We start from the raw sequence: 20,337 nt of genomic DNA, 5'->3' as shown, positions 1-20,337 counted from the left end.
ATGTCAAAACATGATATTAAAGCGACACACTCTAGTTTCATCCCGTGAAAATTAACACCAAGTTTAGTTATCTGCAAACCTGTAACACATTTGGATAAAGTTACAATAAAGTGAAACATGAGTCTGTGACTTTGAAATGGTGAAATACCCTCCAAAAATAGACCAAAACTCGACTCTATAACTCTTACTTCTCAGACGCATGTGCGATTTTAAAAATATGAGAACTATATTTTATGATATTAAAAACACCAGGATGACCAAAAACAAAAAACAAAAAATGTATGGAAATGGATAATCTAAACAATATAATCTAAGTAAATAATGATTTTAGTTATCCAAAACGAATCCAACAGTCAAAAATATGTCTTAGTGTTTAAAAACTAGGGTATGTCCCTTTAACCAATATATATGTTCGACTTGGCAGGAAGATTGGACCGATGCGGTTGCAAATAAGCTTCATTCTGTAAAGCCAGTCATGGGAGAGTGGCAGTCTTCCTATGGGCGGTGTAGGAGGAATCAAATAGTCTTGTGTCGAGGTCGCACCAGTCACACATACTTGACACATTAATTTATTCTGAAGAAGGATCATCCACAGCAGCGTGAACACCATCAATGTACACTGACGGTTGACCATATTTTGGTGAAGTGTAATCATTTAGAACAGACGCAAAAATATATTTGGAAGACGAAATATGATGGAATCATTTCTATTTCACCCACAACGTATTTAGAATTGTTTTAAGACACGTTGACTTTTATTCATCATTTTTATATATTTTATCTGTGCTATTCATATACACGAAATTTTGACATACTTTGCAAAGCTCTTTACACTGTGTTTTAAACTTTTTTATTCATCATTTTTATATATTTTATCTGTGCTATTCATATACACGAAATTTTGACATACTTTGCAAAGCTCTTTACACTGTGTTTTAAACTTTTTTTATACTGATTATACTTACATTATTTTACCATTGTTTGACACCCAATATCTGATGCATTTTGGTGCCGGGGTGTAGTTAAATAGCCATTCATTCATTGACAATATATACTCATGGAAAATGGTTGCTGTGCATGTACTGCACAAGGTGTATGTTCAACGATAATGAAGGGAAAATCCAATCTTTTTCATGAAATGATTTATTGGTCATTCATACACATTATTGTAAAAGTATGGTGTGTCCATAAGAGTAACAATTTCAACCATTTACACACCTTACACTTGGTTTGAGACAATATTATTTTTTGCGAGTATATTGTCTGTATTATTAATAAACCCTAGATGTAGAAAAAGCCTCGAATACAGCCAAACTAACATTAATAATAATAATAATAATAATAATAATAATAATAATAGATTTTTATTTCAGATCAGTGATCCATAGAACATAATTAAATATCACATACAAAACTGATTACATAATATACAGTAGCTTGTGCCAGCGATTTACACATACAGATTTGACGTACACACTTGTACATCGCAGTTGGGCAAGTAGGTCGTTTGAGGTTGTTTCGATTCTGCTCTTCAGCGACTATGCTGTTGAGCAAAGTAAAGCGCCAAGGTTTAATTAAAAAGACAACACAATGTTTTGGGTTTATCAGTTTATTAGTTTATACATTACAGCTACATTTCAGATTGATTTTTATTGAATATTAAACAATAACTAAATAGCAACATATTAGGGAACATGACGTAGTTAAGGAATTGCAGTGAAGTAAAATTCATAAACCGCAATTTACGTTCGTCAATTGAATCCATTGGTTAATCAGTCCCGAATTTTTAAGGGGTAAAGGGGGCAATTGCCCCGGGCCCCCCTGACAGAGGGGGACCCCAGACTAAGAATTTCTTTTATAAAAAATGTAATAATTATAAAAAATTTTTTTTATTTTTATTTGTCATGTAATTTAATTTCTATGTTAAGAGGCCTGAAGTGCTCCGGGCCCCTGCCCCGGGCCCTCCAAGTTTTAAATCCGGCCCTGTGGTTAATCTGTGTTTTGCAGGTGTCTCTGTAATGACTAATGAAGGCAAGCATCACCTCGGCCGACACAGCAACTTCACAGTATTATTCAAGTCTGGAGTGGGCATCCTGGTAGCTGAAAACAGCAGCTTGTTACACGTCACAGTTAACTTACCGCCACAGTATAAGGTACACGCTACAGTTAACTTACACCACAGTATAAGGTACACGTTACAGTTGACTTGCACCACAGTATAAGGTACACGTCACAGTTAACTTACCGCCACAGTATAAGGTACACATTACAGTTGACTTACACCACAGTATTAGGTACATGCTACAGTTGACTTACCACCACAGTATAAGGTACACGTTACAGTTGACTTACACCACAGTATAAGGTACACGTCACAGTTAACTTACCGCCACAGTATAAGGTACACGGTACACGTTACAGTTGACTTACCACCACAGTATAAGGTACACGCTACAGATAACTTACCACCACAGTATAAGGTACACACTACAGTTGACTTATCACCACAGTATGAGGTACACGTTACAGTTGACTTACCACCATAGTATAAGGTACACGTTACAGTTGACTTACCACCACAGTATAAGGTACACGTTACAGTTAACTTACCACCACAGTATAAGGTACACGTTACAGTTGACTTACCACCACAGTATAAGGTACACGTTACAGTTGACTTACCGCCACAGTAGGTACACGTTACAGTTGACTTACCACCACAGTATGAGGTACACGTTACAGTTGACTTACCACCATAGTATGAGGTACGCATTACAGTTGACTTACCACCACAGTATAAGGTACACGTTACAGTTGACTTACCGCCACAGTAGGTACATGTTACAGTTGACTTACTGCCACAGTATAAGGTACACGTTACAGTTGACTTACCACCACAGTATAAGGTACACGTTACAGTTGACTTACACCACAGTATAAGGTACACGTCACAGTTAACTTACCGCCACAGTATAAGGTACACGGTACACGTTACAGTTGACTTACCACCACAGTATAAGGTACACGTTACAGCTGACTTACCACCCCAGTATAAGGTACGCATTACAGTTGACTTACACCACAGTATAAGGTGCGCGTTACAGTTGACTTACCACCACAGTATAAGGTACACGTTACATTTGACTTACCACCACAGTATAAGGTACACGTTACAGTTGACTTACCACCACAGTATAAGTTACACGTTACAGTTAACTTACCACCACAGTATAAGGTACATGTTACAGTTGACTTACCACCACAGTATGAGGTACACGTTACAGTTGACTTACCGCCACAGTAGGTACACGTTACAGTTGACTTACCACCACAGTATGAGGTACACGTTACAGTTGACTTACCACCATAGTATGAGGTACGCATTACAGTTGACTTACCACCACAGTATGAGGTACACGTTACAGTTGACTCACACCCACAGTATACGGTACATGTTACAGTTAACTCACCACCACAGTATAAGGTACATGTTACAGTTAACTCACCACCACAGTATAAGATACACGTTACAGCTGACTTACCACCCCAGTATAAGGTACGCATTACAGTTGACTTACACCACAGTATAAGGTGCGCGTTACAGTTGACTTACCACCACAGTATAAGGTACACGTTACATTTGACTCACCACCACAGTATAAGATACACGTTACAGCTGACTTACCACCCCAGTATAAGATAAATGTTATAGTTGACTTATCACCACAGTATAAGATAAATGTTAGTTAACTTACCATCAATGTTTAAAATACATATTATTGTTATTGTATATATATGTTAACCTGTCACTACAGTATGAGGTACACATTATATTTAACTTACCAGCAACATATAAAGAATGAATTGATGGAATATTGTAATTGAAATGATACCAATAGCTGGCATTTTCCATTCGTATTTTCCTGTGTGAGTTACAAAGAGCATGATGCAACTAGCGTTATAGTCCTTGGTAGTAAAATTAAACACGAAGAAGAGTAACAACCAGATCCAACCCATCAATTTCTAGGTATGTTCCCCACCAATGTTCTTCACCATCAAAGCTAACTGAATTGCAGTATTACAGATGTACGTCTTTTAAAGACTCGAATGTTATGTTAATGTTATTTTGTCATTGCTATTTCAAAGATTGCCACCTTCTCCAAGGAAATATGTTAGCGTCTCAAGATGTTAGCTGAATCATAACTTATTAGCATTTTTGCGAATTAACTTTAACAATATATATAGCCAATCCTAGCTTTTTTTTGGCTGAACAGTCATATAGCGGTTATGTCTACGAAAGGTATGCAATCTTCTAATTAACTTTTTTTCTTCATATTTTAGAAATGCAATATATTTGCCAAATTCAAGCTGACATTTGCGGAGTTTGCGAACAACAGTTTAACACTGGCTACTGCACGTCAGAATATCTAAACATAAATCAGGATATATTCTCCAATTATTCCACTTTAGCATGATATTATAATGAATATCAGTGAACTTGTTAAAAACATAAATAGCAATGTTTTTCTTACTTTTTTTCGTTATTGTTTTTTCCTTCCTGGAAACAGAATCTAAGAACGCCATCTGGTGGTCTGCTTGGAACCTGGATGGACAAGAGCAATTATTTCACTGCAGCCGACGGAAGCACGGTTTCTGTATCAGCGCCACCTGGAGATATTTACCGGCGATTTGGGTTAACATGTATGTACAATGTTCTGTAAGACTGGCAGTGAGCACACACACACATTGTATGTAGGATCATTCATGTTATGAACATGGACGCTATAAATTTCATATCTGGCCTAGCTTTGATATATTAATGAAACTAAAATGGCAAATGTAGTATGTTTACGATAAAACTATTATATTATAGGTTTTTTTTAATCCCACTGCCGCCTTTGTTTTCTCTCCTTTGACTTCCATCTCATTTCTTCCCGATCTAGCAGATCCTCCTATCTTTCAACTTCTTTCGCTGTCCACCACTACATCACAGTCCTTGTCTCTCCAACCGCTCTCTTATTATAGTTTATTTGGTGGCCTGATATGTTCCTGGCATTGTGGCCAAAATGTTGGATTCAAGTTATTACCGACCCGAGTCAGGTCCCTGGTGAAAACAGAGACCGGACTCGTTGATGGGCGTGCCAGAACCTCTTGTGCGATATGGGCACGTTAATGGTAGTACTAAACCAAATAACTTCCGGCTGGGTCAAAGTTCGAGGTGCACCGAACTTTTGATAGAGAAGTGAACACCACAAGTCCTGTGATTGGTTATAAATGTGAGTGTGTTGGTTGTAAAAAAAATTACTTTCATCTGGGCTAAAAATGTATGCAATTTTATTTCATCTAGTACCACTGTGTCAAATAGCCTTGTGCTTGGAACATGTATGGGGTACCTGTAAAAAAAAGTACTCAAATTGTGTGCGGAACTAGGGTAGTCATAGACGCTACCCGTTATCTCAGAAATGAGCAGCTTGACGCCCACTTTTTTGTGATTCACTTTAAGGGTGAGGAGTGGTAGTATTTATATCCGTGGCGTTTATGTCGGTTGATACGTTGCAGGTAGGAGTTTTAGCCACATATGTTACTATTGTCGTCTATGGGATTTGATTTGGTAGTATACACCCTAATAGAGTTTTCCTCCTCCTCGTCAGATTATTAGTTCAATTTGACATTAAGGTTTGGGTTTAGAATGGGGTTAGTTTCAGATGTAGAATCAACATTCTGGAGTACCTTATATATTTCTGGATATAATATTCAGAGGAGATATTTCCCAGCGGACTCACTTATAGTAGGACACAAAGATCTGTACACCGTGTCTCCGTGTAACAAACCCGCAACAGGCACGGGGGAAGCATGTAAACATAAGTGGGGCTGACTGAGATCGAAGGTGCAAAGCAAAGTTCCTAGTGGGTTTGCGGGTATGCTCCGCCGTAAACGTTTTAAAACTAGATGTCCTGAAATGCAATTTCCTGCTTTCTACAAGTAAAATTCATCTCTGCCTTAAGATTTACTACCAAGAATATTTATTATTCGGAATTATTTGGGGTGGGGGAGACGGGTAGAGCTCCCCCAGTCCCCCTGCTCCGCCGTGCCTGTGCAAACAACCTAAGAACCCTCACTCCCACGTGTATCTGAAATTCTTTTAAATGTATAAGTCTATTTTGTCTTCATTATTTCAGGGGCTGTCCATAAAGAGGAATCCTTGTTCCAGAAAGCTGTGTCTGTAGATTCGCAGTTTGTTCCCACTTTCTCGTCTCCGTCAATACCTCCCGGTGCTTCTTTCAGCGAGCACGACGTGCACGTGCTGTGCGGTGACAACACCCAGTGTAGATTTGATTACTTGGTCACCGGAGACAAGCGGACCGCAGAGGCAACCATCAAATCATCACAGTGGTTTGACGCATTGCGAACGTTTCAACAGCCAGGTAGCTATTGTTTGACAATAATTGTTTTTAACGACATCACTAGAGCACATTGGCTATTGAATGTCAACATTTGGTAATTTTTACATATAGTCTTAGAGAGGAAACCCGCTACATTTTTTCGTCAGTAGCAAATGATCTTTTATATACACCATTCCCAGGGTTGTTTTAATGATCTACGGGGCCTGTAGAACAAATAACAGCGGTTCCCCTTTCCCAGGATTTATACTTTGCAACCCACTCGGGGAGAGGGGAAAAATGATCTGGGGAAAATAAATGCACACATCACCACGGGGCCTCCTGATGCGCAGAAGCCCGTAGCACGTGCTACATGTACTACTTGGATAAACCCGCTCTAACCATCCCACAGACAGATGGCCTTTGATTTACCAGTTGTGGTGCACTGGCTGGAACGAGAAATAGCCCAACGGGCCCACAAACGGGGATCAATCCCAGACCGACCGCGAATCAAGCGAGCGCTTTACCATTGGGCTACATCCCGCCCATGTTTGACAATACATGCAGCTGTATGTAGATTAGATTCCCACACCTGACTGTACGCGTATAATGCGGTGGGCAGGAGGAATCCACCCAATCCCGAAGAATAACAGTTCCATGTTTAGTTGAAAAGAACCGTTTTGGTCTAGTTGCAAAATAAAAGACCCTGTATTACTGTGTCCTGATTTGTTTTTGTTCATTACCCGCAACCTTTAAGCAGAGTACGGACCTGTCACAAGTGAATCACTTCAGCTTTAAGCAAACAGAGACAAAATAGTGAAACGTGGAACAACAGTCTACAAAAGCCTAGTGAATGTCAAGATGTCTGCCATTTGGAGAGTTGACAAACACTTCAAAACAAACTCTGTATTACATCAGACATAGAAACACAAATGTGGTACTAAAGAACATTGGCGTCGATCCGGTTTTAAAAGTGGTGGGGAATGATACGAACGTCAATAAATATTGCTTAAAACAAAACATAACATAAATAAGCAAATATTTGTTTCTTCTGAAAAAATGTGTGTGGTGGTTTGGCGGACATTTCTTATGCTGTCCCCAAGTTGAAAAGTGTGTGTGTGTGGAGGGGGTGGGGGTGGGGTGGATACGTGCCCCCTCATCCCCATCGATTGATGCCCTTGCTAAAGGCAGCCAGTGCACCACGACTGGTATATCAAAGGCCGTGGTATGTGTTTTCCTCTTTGAGGGATGATGCATATAAAAGATCCCTTGCTGCTAATCGAAAAGAGTAGCCCATGAAGTGGCGACAGCGGGTATCCAGTCTCTCAATACCTGTGTGGTCCTTAACCATATGTCCGACGCCATATAACCGTAAATAAAATGTGTTGAATATGTTATCAAATAAAACATTTCCTTCCCACGCTAAAGGAGAAAGAAATAAACCAAGAAAATAAAACGAAGAGAAAAACCCAGTCATATAGAAGGATGATAATAATTCAAATTGTTTAGATGCTATTTGCTATCTAATATGATCTTACGGCGGATTGATGAAGTCATCTTACAGATTAAATAGGCGTTATTATAGTCTAAATTAATGAAACTTTCAAAAATGAAACCGTAGTCATGTATGTTTTCAATAATCTGTATACATGTACTTGAAAACGTTATTATATTAATGACTTTTAGATACTTTCAGCGAATAGTCTCTCATAACTCAGTATAGAGTAGCTCATTACAATTTTATAATTTATATTGCTTGTAATGTACATTTGTATATGCTAAACGTTATTCTGTGGTAATGAGGTGATATTTTAATAAACTAACTGTTTGTCTGTCATTATTATTTAAAAACAATACCCATCATTTATTTCAGTTCAACCTATTTTCATGCTTATATCCAATTACGTTTCAAGCACGCTGTCCTGGGCACACACACCTCAGCTGTCTGTCCTGGAAAGAGGGTTAGGTATTAGTTAGTATTTAGTGAGAGAGAAGAGGGTGTAATGGTCTTAGACCTTCCCATTGAGTCGTTAAAACTTGCTCTGGGTGGGAGCCGGTACAGATCTGCGAACGATGTACCTATCAGCCTTATGCCCGATGGCTTAACCACGACATCTATTTGCACAGCCAACGAGCGCAGCATTCTGAAATTTAATTGTCAAGGAATACTGAACGTTGTGTTGATGGAAGGACTGGCTGTATGCTTATTTTCTCTTTTCATCAGCCGAGGTCTGTGGTTTGCTGGATGTTCCTAGAAGTATAAAGGACAACTACAACTACAGCCGCGGCAGCACAGTCGTTGTCATGGGATGTCGTAATGGCGGCACAGTCGAAGGGGAAGCAACTCACACATGCATAAAAGATGACGGAGGGAACCTTGTCTGGTCACCGGATGTGAAAGGTCACTGTACAGGTATAGAAATGAGCTTTAATTAGTAATTACCCGTATTAATATGGAATATGAAAAAGGAAATATTCCATTATTTTATTATCATTTGTGACTTTTTAGTTAGTATATTTAGACCCCCCCCCCCCCCCCCTAAGAATATTCGAATTATTTGTATCCTAAAACAATGCAAGTCATATCTAGCGAAGAAGGGGAAAAGGGGAGCAATCCCCAGACAATAGGAAAAACTGCCTTTATGAGTCTAAAAGGGCTCTTTTGTCAACCTGAATTACTATGTTTTAATTCTTTTTCCTGGCCCCTCCCCCTCAAGTTATTTTAGGCTAAGTACTTGCATGCAATGGAACAAACACTATTTGGACATAAATAAAAACAGAAAGCCCGTTTCAGATCTAATGCAGACATTCAATAGTTCCGAACCTGCATTCTTCACCTATTTACTTTCAGAATGATTTACTAAAACTGGTTTAATCATCACCTGTTTACTTTCAGAATGATTTACTAAAACTGGTTTCATCATCACCTGTTTACCTTCAGAATGATTTACTAAAACTGGTTTCATCATCACCTGTTTACCTTCAGAATGATTTACTAAAACTGGTTTCATCATCACCTGTTTTCCTTCAGAATGATTTACTAAAACTGGTTTCATCATCTTCATTTACTTTCAGAATGATTTACTAAAACTGGTTTCATCATCACCTGTTTACTTTCAGAATGATTTACTAAAACTGGTTTCATCATCACCTGTTTTACCTTCAGAATGATTTACTAAAGCTGGTTTCATCATCACCTGTTTACCTTCAGAATGATTTACTAAAACGGGTTTCATCATCACCTGTTTACTTTCAGAATGATTTACTAAAACTGGTTTCATCATCACCTGTTTACCTTCAGAATGATTTACTAAAACTGGTTTCATCATCACCTGTTTACCTTCAGAATGATTTACTAAAACTGGTTTCATCATCACCTGTTTTCCTTCAGAATGATTTACTAAAACTGGTTTCATCATCTTCATTTACTTTCAGAAAGATTTACTAAAACTGGTTTCATCATCACCTGTTTACCTTCAGAATGATTTACTAAAACTGGTTTCATCATCACCTGTTTACTTTCAGAATGATTTACTAAAACTGGTTTCATCATCACCTGTTTTACCTTCAGAATGATTTACTAAAACTGGTTTCATCATCACCTGTTTACCTTCAGAATGATTTACTAAAACTGGTTTCATCATCACCTGTTTACCTTCAGAATGAGTTACTAAAACTGGTTTCATCATCTTCATTTACTTTCAGAATGATTTACTAAAACTGGTTTCATCATCACCTGTTTTACCTTCAGAATGATTTGCTAAAACTGGTTTCATCATCACCTGTTTACCTTCAGAATGATTTTACTAAAACTGGTTTCATCATCACCTGTTTACTTTCAGAATGATTTACTAAAACTGGTTTCATCATCACCTGTTTACTTTCAGAATGATTTTACTAAAACTGGTTTCATCATCACCTGTTTTACCTTCAGAATGATTTGCTAAAACTGGTTTCATCATCACCTGTTTACCATCAGAATGATTTACTAAAACTGTTTCATCGTCATCTGTTCTACCTTCAGAATGATTTGCTAAAACTGGTTTCATCATCACCTGTTTACCTTCAGAATGATTTACTAAAACTGGTTTCATCATCATCTGTTTACCTTCAGAATGATTTACTAAAACTGTTTCATCGTCATCTGTTCTACCTTCAGAATGATTTACTAAAACTGGTTTCATCATCACCTGTTTTACCTTCAGAATGAGTTACTAAAACTGGTTTCATCATCACCTGTTTACCTTCAGAATGATTTACTAAAACTGGTTTCATCATCATCTGTTCTACCTTCAGAATGATTTACTAAAACTGGTTTCATCATCACCTGTTTACTTTCAGAATGATTTACTAAAACTGGTTTCATCATCACCTGTTTATACTTCAGAATGATTTACTAAAACTGGTTTCATCATCACCTGTTTACCTTCAGAATGATTTACTAAAACTGGTTTCATCATCACCTGTTTACCTTCAGAATGATTTACTAAAACTGGTTTCATCACCACCTGTTTACCTTCAGAATGATTTACTAAAACTGGTTTCATCATCACCTGTTTTAGTCAGAATGATTGACTAAATAGGCTTTCGTTGCACCTGTTTACTTCAGAATGATTTAAAAACTGGTTTCATCGTCATCAGGGCTACCTTCAAATGATTTACTAAAACTGGTTCATATCACATACTTCAGAATGAGTTACTAAAACTGGTTTCATCATCTGTTACCTTCAGAATATTACTAAACTGTTTCATCGTCATCTGTTCTACCTTCAGAATGATTTGCTAAAACTGGTTTCATTATCGTCTGGTTTACCTTCAGAATGACTAAAACTAGCTTCAGTTTTGTATTCTAGATGCTTGATACTCCAAGAATATCAGACTTACCAAAGTTATTGGAATATCTTATTTCGACTTTATATTATCACTTACAAGAAAAGAACTTATTAGCAACTCTGCTATTCTTTCTGATTTTATTTTACTTTTATTTCAGCCTCAACTAAAGCACTCAGCAATGGAATGATTGCTGGCATAGTAGTCGCTGTTGTAGTTCTGCTTGGTATAGGCTTTGCCGTTGCCGTTGTGCTCTACATAAAAAGAAACAAGGATGAAAAGTCTCAGGGCGAAGGGTAAGTGATCAACATAGTTCATAACATACGTGGCTACATTCGTTATTCGTATTGGTAAATATTTAGTCTCAGGGCGAAGGGTAAGTGATCAACATAGTTCATAACATACATGGCTACATTCGTTATTCGTATTGGTAAATATTTAGTCTCAGGGCGAAGGGTAAGTGATCAACATAGTTCATAACATACGTGGCTACATTCGTTATTCGTATTGGTAAATATTTTAATTCTGTACCAATCCTTCAGTTCAATTCTTATTTTGAAATTTAGCAGTAATTTGCTTTTTGTAAGTTACTCTTTTAATAACCGTTACAAAATATATATATAATTTTAATAGAGTAAAGAAATAGTAAACATTTTACTTGGCCCTGGTCTGTCAATTTTCCCCGGACTCTCTCTTCTGAGCTGTCCAAGCCACCACCCAGCTATCTTAACTTCCTCCACGGGTGCTTCACGCCTTCTACTTCAACCCACGATATTACGATAGCCGGTAGTACGGGAGTATAATAGGTGATTGCACGGGCTGCTGGTGCTTTCTTGCACTTGCCAGCGTGGGCGGTCTCCTCCTCCCACCCACCCCAACCCATTTCCTGTCCAGGACGGAGGAGCCGGCCCGGGTCGACACCTGCGCCCATGACAGGCGTGCGCTACAACAGCTTGTTCTGAATGTGCACGTTAAACCCTATGACATGACCTGACCTGCCTGTTAACAACACCATGAGTAACCACAAGACACCACGAAGTGGTCAGCTGATGGGAATTGCACACAGATGTGTTGCACAGATGGATACAAAAGACAAGCACATGTCGCGGGTTTAAAGACAAGGACTGTGATGTGGACAGAAAAAAAGGTCGAAGAACAGGACGAGATCAGCGAGTAATGAGGTTGAAATCAGAAGGAGATAAAGGAATGAGGCAGTGGGATACAAAAGAAATGAAATGACAGCTATTATTTGTTGTTCAGTAATTTTTTTAAAAATCTTACTGAATTACCTTAATGGCCATTTATCTGTTTCTGAAAAACAGTATAAAAACATAAAAATAAAGGAATGATTTGAATTGTTTTATATACTTTTATAAGTTATTTAACTCAAAATCTACTATTATACTAATGAAAACACACACGATTCATGTACAGTCTATGTTGTGGTACCGTTCATCTGATGTTGTCAATTTTTCAGCAACGCAACACCTTTGAGATGTATGTAATGTTTTTAATAGTATGTACTTGGAGCTATAACTATAACATATCACGCTTATTAACATACACATACGTCTTTATGTATATACTGATCTATAAGATGCATTATAACCCGGGTTCTAGTTGTTTTTTCTAGCTCTTGTTCTTTTCATGAACAATTGTGAATATATGGCTTCATATACATATATTGCAGTTTATATTAGCCTAATCACGAAGCACTTTACTTAAAATATACGAAACACTCTATACGAAACACACACACACACACACACACACACACACACACACACGCAAGCGCGCGCGCATACACAAACACAAAGAGACACACACAGACTTAACGAAAGAAAGAAATGTTTTATTTAACGACGCACTCATCACATTTTATTTACGGTTATATGGCGTCAGACATATGGTTAAGGACCACACAGATTTTTTAGAGGAAACCCGCTGTCGCCACTACATAGGCTACTCTTTCCGATTAGGCAGGATAGCACAAACCATGGCCTTTGTTGAATCAGTTATGGATCACTGGTCGGTGCAAGTGGTTTACACCTATCCATTGAGCCTTGCGGAGCACTCACTCAGGGTTTGGAGTCGGTATTTGGATTAAAAATCCCATGCCTCGACTGGCATCCGAACCCAGTACCTACCAGCCTGTAGACCGATGGCCTAACCACGACGCCACCGAGGCCGGTCAGACTTTACGAAGCACCTTACTTAGAATATACAGCATACACACATCATATGTACACATACATACTTCACACACACACACACACACACACACACACACACACACACACACACACACACACGGACCAGTTGACTAATCATAGTTAATCATTCAATATGATAGACATGTGTGCAGTTCATGTATACAGTGTATCATCAAATTTTTTTTTTTTTGTGGATGTAAATATGCACGCTATTGTTTCTATAATGACATAGAAAGCTTTAATAACCTTGAAGTGTGGACATTTTATCCTTTATTTGCACAATCCATTAATAAAATTTAAAATTATGGTGAATCGGTAAACAGTTTGCAAGTAGATGATCCATAAATAGTCCTAACGAAGTTGTGAGTTATATTTTAGTCCATCACCAAGAACTGGACCCGTGCTTATAAAACATCAGACCTGGAACTAATAGATCGAGATCTCCCCAGCAGAATTATTAAATTAAATGTTATTCAGTGCTTTTAGTATTTAATTCTTATTTGTTAAAAATGTGTTTTTGTATAGCTATAATGTCGATAAACAAAACACTACAGATAGATTGTGGACCAGGATACGAAACGTGAAAGCAGAAGTTGTTCGTCAATAGATGTCCTACGTGACTGCAATAAAATAAATAGTGTGATTATTAACATATACTTGTTTATTCCAGTTTATAAAACAGGACTATAAATATAAATATATAGACTAAATACGGCTAAAATAAAACAAAATGAGAAATAAAATGTTCGTACATTAGATCTAATTGTTTTTTCCACTAAAAAGCAATCACACCCTGGCACTTAGTGTAAATATTCAAGTGTATACCAGTAATCATTTATATCATACTGTACCTGTTTGAAATGCATTTATAAAAAAAAATTCAACAAGAAAGTTACGCCTTTCAGTTTTAGTTTTACAATGAAAATTAAGCAAAACACATTATTTTGTGAGAAGTCGTTATTTCTACGGCACCCACGAAAACAGAATACCTACAGATATTAGGCCCTGCACCATATACATATATATGCATATTCAATATTATAATTATACAGCTGACATATCTACCTAACAGACTACATACGCGCGCGCACACACACACATACACACACACACAACACACACAGACACACACACACACACACATACACATACACACATATATATATATATATATATATATATATATATATATATATATATATATATATATATATATGACGTCTAAAATTCTATGCTACTAACATTTTTAATTCCAATATCAGTTTTGTGTGTTTGTAAACATTACTTGTGTTGATAAAAACTGAATTAAACCACAATACATACTACTATTACACACATATACATACATACATACATACATACATACATATATATATATATATATATATATATATATATATATATATATATATATATATATATATATATATATATATATATATATATATATATTTGTGCGTGTGTGTATGTTTTGATTGGCACATCAAATCAGACCACTGTAAGCACATTGACATGTTAATTAAAATTTATGTTCATGAATGAATGTTTTTGATGCATTGTAGTCTTAGTATATCATGTGCAGGTACCCATTAATTCTCGAGTTCTCCATAACATTTAAGATGCCGTTGTCAATCACATGGACATTTTGAGAATGAACATTCTGTTCTTGGAAAATAATAATAGATTTTGACATGTGTATGTTAAAAGTACATATTTTCGGCATAAGAAATTAATTTTCAAGACTGGGGTTATCTGAAGTGTCAGCATCAAATAATTTTGTGTGTTTAGTTTTCCAATGGCCTTATTGTAAATACAATACAATATAGGTTCGAATATTTAACCTTAAAAGAAACTCTTTGTATTAATAAGAATTACTGTAGACACCTTAACCTCTGAGATATGTGGTCAAAAAGTATTTTGAACTATTTTAGCAAACATTTAATTGAAACCTATGTTAATATACTAAAAATATTACTTGTTGTACACATCTGACTTGGACAAGTGAGATTCTTCTGAATCAATATTTTATTTAATGTTTTGTTATAACTGTGTCAAATGACTACTAGTTAACTACGAGTGAGATTCTTCTGAATCGCTGTACTATTTAATGTTTTGTTATAACTGTGTCAAATGACTACTAGTCGACCACGAGTGAGATTCGTCTGAATCGCTGTACTATTTAATGTTTTGATATCACCGCGTCAAATGACTACTAGTCAACTACGAGTGAGATTCTTCAGAATCACTGTACTATTTAATGTTTTCTTAAAACTGTGTCAAATGACTACTAGTCGACCACGAGTGAGATTCTTCTGAATTGCTGTACTATTTAATGTTTTGTTATAACTGTGTCAAATGACTACTAGTCGACCACGAGTGAGATTCGTCTGAATCGCTGTACTATTTAATGTTTTGATATCACCGCGTCAAATGACTACTAGTCAACTACGAGTGAGATTCTTCAGAATCACTGTACTATTTAATGTTTTCTTAAAACTGTGTCAAATGACTACTAGTCGACCACGAGTGAGATTCTTCTGAATTGCTGTACTATTTAATGTTTTGATATCACCGTGTCAAATGACTACTAGTCAACTACGAGTGAGATTCTTCAGAATCACTGTACTATTTAATGTTTTCTTATAACTGTGTCAAATGACTACTAGTCGACCACGAGTGAGATTCTTCTGAATCGCTGTACTATTTAATGTTTTCTTATAACTGTGTCAAATGACTACTAGTGGACCACGAGTGAGATTCTTCTGAATCACTGTACTATTTAATGTTTTGTTACAACTGTGTCAAATGACTACTAGTCGACCACGAGTGAAATTCGTCTGAATCACTGTACTATTTAATGTTTTGTTACAACTGTGTCAAATGACTACTAGTCAACTTCGAGTGAGATTCTTCTGAATCACTGTACTATTTAATGTTTTGTTACAACTGTGTCAAATGACTACTAGTCAACTACGAGTGGGATTCTTCTGAATCACTGTACTATTTAATGTTTTGTTATAACTGCGTGAGAAGACTACTAGTCAACCACGAGTGAGATTCTTCTGAATCAATATTTTATTTAATGTTTTGATATCACCGCGTCAGATTACTACTAGTCAACCACGAGTAAGATTCTTCAGAATCGCTGTACTATTTAATATTTTGTTATAACTATGTCAGATGACTACTAGTCGGCCACGAGTTATATGAATTAAATAATAATGTTTTCCATCTGCTGTCTGTCTGGACTTTCATACAACAGAACTAGACGATGAACATTCCAAAGGTTTTTCTTTCTTTTATGGCATCTGAATATTTTCTCTCTAGAAAATTGGTCTGAATGTAATAGTAAAACAAACAATACTCTAATCGTCAACCTTTATCATTGTAACATAGTTTCATTATAGTATCCTGAAACTTCGAATCAGTAGAAGGCATTGCATCTTACACAGATAGTTATAAATATCCTTACTGTTCCAACTGAACAAACATACTAATTGGTCAGCTAAGGTAATTCTATTTTATTGTTGAAAGTATAGTGATTGTTAGTGAGTCGTTTTCTTTAAACATTTGAAACATGTTTCCGAGTTATTTTGTCCACAAAGATATAAAAGAATGATTGCATGTTATTCACTTGGTATTATTAACTGATGTCACTATTATGATTAAATTTACAGTGAGCAGAGTATGAAGGTGAAAACTAAGTTGTCATTATATATAATATTACTAAACATTACTGCAATGTTTTATATGATTTACTCAAGTGAATTATTCTTTAGTAGCACTGTTATAATTTGTTTTTACAGTAAGCGGGAATCCGAGCATGGAGAAGCAGACGCCATGATGAGTGACCTAGAAAAGCGAGCAGCAGATACCGACTGATGGGCATTACTCTGACTAAACCAGTCGTACTATTCATGATTCAGACTAAACCAGCGGCACTGCATTATTCAGACTAAGACCTAACAAAATAAATTTCTGGTCTCTGGTCAGCGCGCGCGTCGATTTTGACCCTCACGCTTTAACTTTTTTTTTAATTTCCCGCTTTATGACGGGTTTTTCCCCCGTTTTTTTCTTGCTATAACGTAAAACCGCATTTAGAGTCAAAATGCCATCGCGCATGAACTAGGACGTGCATTCTGATTGCAGTTTAAATATGTCCCTTATTTTGATATCAAATATATCCACCTTTTCTGTGCAATCCATGCTTTTTAAAAAAGAAGAATTCTGGAACTTTGGTGTGACCAGAGACCGACTTTGTAGTTTTTTTGGCCTAAACCAGCGGTACAAAATTATTCAGACTAAAGCAGCGGTACAACATTATTCAGACTAAACCAGCGGTACAACATTATTCAGACTAAATCAGCGGTACATCATTATTCAGACTAAACCAGCGGTACAACATTATTCAAACTAAACCAGCAGTACAACATTATTCAGACTAAACCAGCGGTACTGCATTATTCAAACTAAACCAGCAGTACAACATTATTCAGACTAAACCAGCGGTACTGCATTATTCAAACTAAACCAGCGGTACAACATTATTCAAACTAAACCAGCAGTACAACATTATTCAGACTAAACCAGCGGTACTGCATTATTCAAACTAAACCAGCGGTACAACATTATTCAGACTAAACCAGCGGTACTGCATTATTCAAACTAAACCAGCGGTAATGCATTATTCAAACTAAACCAGGGTACTGCATTATTCAAACTAAACCAGCGGTACTACATTATTCAAACTAAACCAGGGTACTGAATTATTCAGACTAAAACCAGCAGTACTGCGTTATTCAGACTAAACCAGTGGTACTGAATTATTCAGACTAAACCAGCGGTACTGCATTATTCAGACTGAACTAGCGGTACTGCATTATTCAGACTGAACGAGCGGTAATGCATTATTCAGACTGAACGAGCGGTACTGCATTATTCAGACTGAACCAGCTGTACTGCATTATTCAGACTGAACGAGCGGTACAGCATTATTCAGATTAAACCAGTGACACTGCCTTATTCAGACTAAACCAGTGGTACTGCATTATTCGGACTTAACCAGCGGTACTCCTTTAATCGCCATAGAGATTTTAACCAAACATCAAAACATAGTTAATATAGCCGTGCAAGGTGTTTTTAAAACCTTTTAATTATTAGTATTATTTACCCATGGAGAACAGATCGTTCACGTGTTTTCTTTTCGTTTTCTTCCCATGGCACTCCATCCATATCTTAGATACCCCAAGAAGTAGACATTAATCTAGGTCACATAAATGTATTTAAGAGACATTCCTGAGTTTGCTGCATTATAAGATGTTTCCGACTAATACAATATTCTTATAATTAAACTTACATATTAAATATATTTTCTTGTTTAGAATATCAGTGTCTGTGTATTCCACGTGTTTCTGATCGTCTTAATATTTGTAAGAAGCCCAAACTGGATTTTCTCTTCAGATAATTTCGTACGTACGAAAAAATTATATTTTAGGAAATAAAATGAAATTTAACCTAATACAAATAATAAAACGATCAGAAACACGTTTAATATACAGCCACTAATATTTTATGCAGAAAAATATATTTCATATGTAATTACAATCGTTAAAATGTCTCCGTTAGTCGATAACGTCTTAAAAAATTGCAGCAAACCCAGGAATGTTCCTTTAAATCCCCTTTTTAGCGGAAACACTTAAGTTTACATTGAGAAACCATGTTATCAGCTGGAGAAGCGAGACTGTAGCTTGACTTTGTATATATATATTATTTTTACTATTTTCATACCTTGTATTATATAGCGTAACAATATAAACAAACATCGTCATTTAAATCATGTGTTATTCTGAGTATTTTTAGAACTCATTATTATAAAACAAATGAAGGTAGATTGAAGAAGCAGAAAGTAAAGTAAAGATGTTAATCGTCTTTTTGTCATGTAATTTAATAGTATATCATTATCATGAATTTAACCAGTGTTGTTGTTCATCGTAGTATGTAGTAGGGGTTTAACGATATACTCGACCTATATCGTAGTTGCATTCGTATTCGTCACAAGGCAACCAAATACACGAATACATTAGGGTGTAACGATATACTCGAATAGTTGGTGCACCAAAAAGCGATATGTATCGTAGTTGCATTCGTATTCGTCACTAGCTGAACCGAATACACGAATACATATATGTATTGCTAACTATACAATTTATGTTTCTAATCCACACTAACCAAAACAATACCGATTCGATTGTTTTGATAATGCCTGGACCTGTTTTGTATCAGATCAAGCGCATAGACCAATCCTTTTTTATTTAACGCATTGGACTGGTACCCTACGTGTATCTTGAATTTGCTTCTGTCAAAAAAAAAACTGTATGACATCGCACAGTCTTGTTCAACCAGCCTTACAAGTTACGTTCCTAATGTGAGTCACGGGCGAACGTATTTTGTTAGTGTATGTAATGTAATTTCAGTATGCAAGCGTTTAAATAGCTGATTAAAGCAACATAAAACTAAAATTCAAATAATCGAAGATAGATTAACACGATTTAAGGCAGACTGGGTTAAATTACTTCCCTACTGAACCACAGTGTTTTTTGTCTTCACATCTAAGCCATGTAGCCAAATATATCTTATGCATCCCAGCAAGTGCGTCAAGCGAGCGCGTATTCACCACTGCTGGGGATGTGGTAACAGCACAGAGAGCTGTGTTCCTTAAAAATAACGTGGTTCTAGACTAGACAATAGACACACCCAGTTTTAACTTTAAAATAAAAAAATACTGTTCTCTTCCGTTCTGCAAAACCTTTTCACTTTTGTATTCATGGACGTGAACATATATTCGTATTCGTCACCTCATATTCGTGATAGGTATCGTATTCGTCACCACGTGTAATCGTTACACCCCTAGTAAG

The 20,337-nt window shown here is 36.5% G+C and overlaps 1 protein-coding gene across 1 annotated transcript in view; it reads left to right on the top strand.

Moving 5' to 3' along the window:
• Positions 1-18,782, top strand: part of LOC121374666 (sushi domain-containing protein 2-like) — a 50,887-nt gene extending 32,105 nt beyond the window's left edge. Inside the window, exons 13-18 of the mRNA XM_041501776.1 lie at positions 2,008-2,153; positions 4,569-4,701; positions 6,180-6,425; positions 8,605-8,793; positions 11,371-11,506; positions 17,230-18,782. Coding sequence (XP_041357710.1) covers positions 2,008-2,153; positions 4,569-4,701; positions 6,180-6,425; positions 8,605-8,793; positions 11,371-11,506; positions 17,230-17,305 — 926 coding nt within the window. The 3' untranslated portion in view covers positions 17,306-18,782. The remainder of the gene's footprint in view (positions 1-2,007; positions 2,154-4,568; positions 4,702-6,179; positions 6,426-8,604; positions 8,794-11,370; positions 11,507-17,229) is intronic.
• The last annotated feature ends 1,555 nt before the right edge of the window (positions 18,783-20,337 follow it).

Source organism: Gigantopelta aegis, chromosome 6, assembly GCF_016097555.1.
Source record: "Gigantopelta aegis isolate Gae_Host chromosome 6, Gae_host_genome, whole genome shotgun sequence".
NCBI lineage: Eukaryota > Metazoa > Mollusca > Gastropoda > Neomphalida > Peltospiridae > Gigantopelta > Gigantopelta aegis.
The sequence above is the reverse complement of the archived record's forward strand: the minus strand, read 5'-3'. Positions and strand labels throughout refer to the sequence as shown.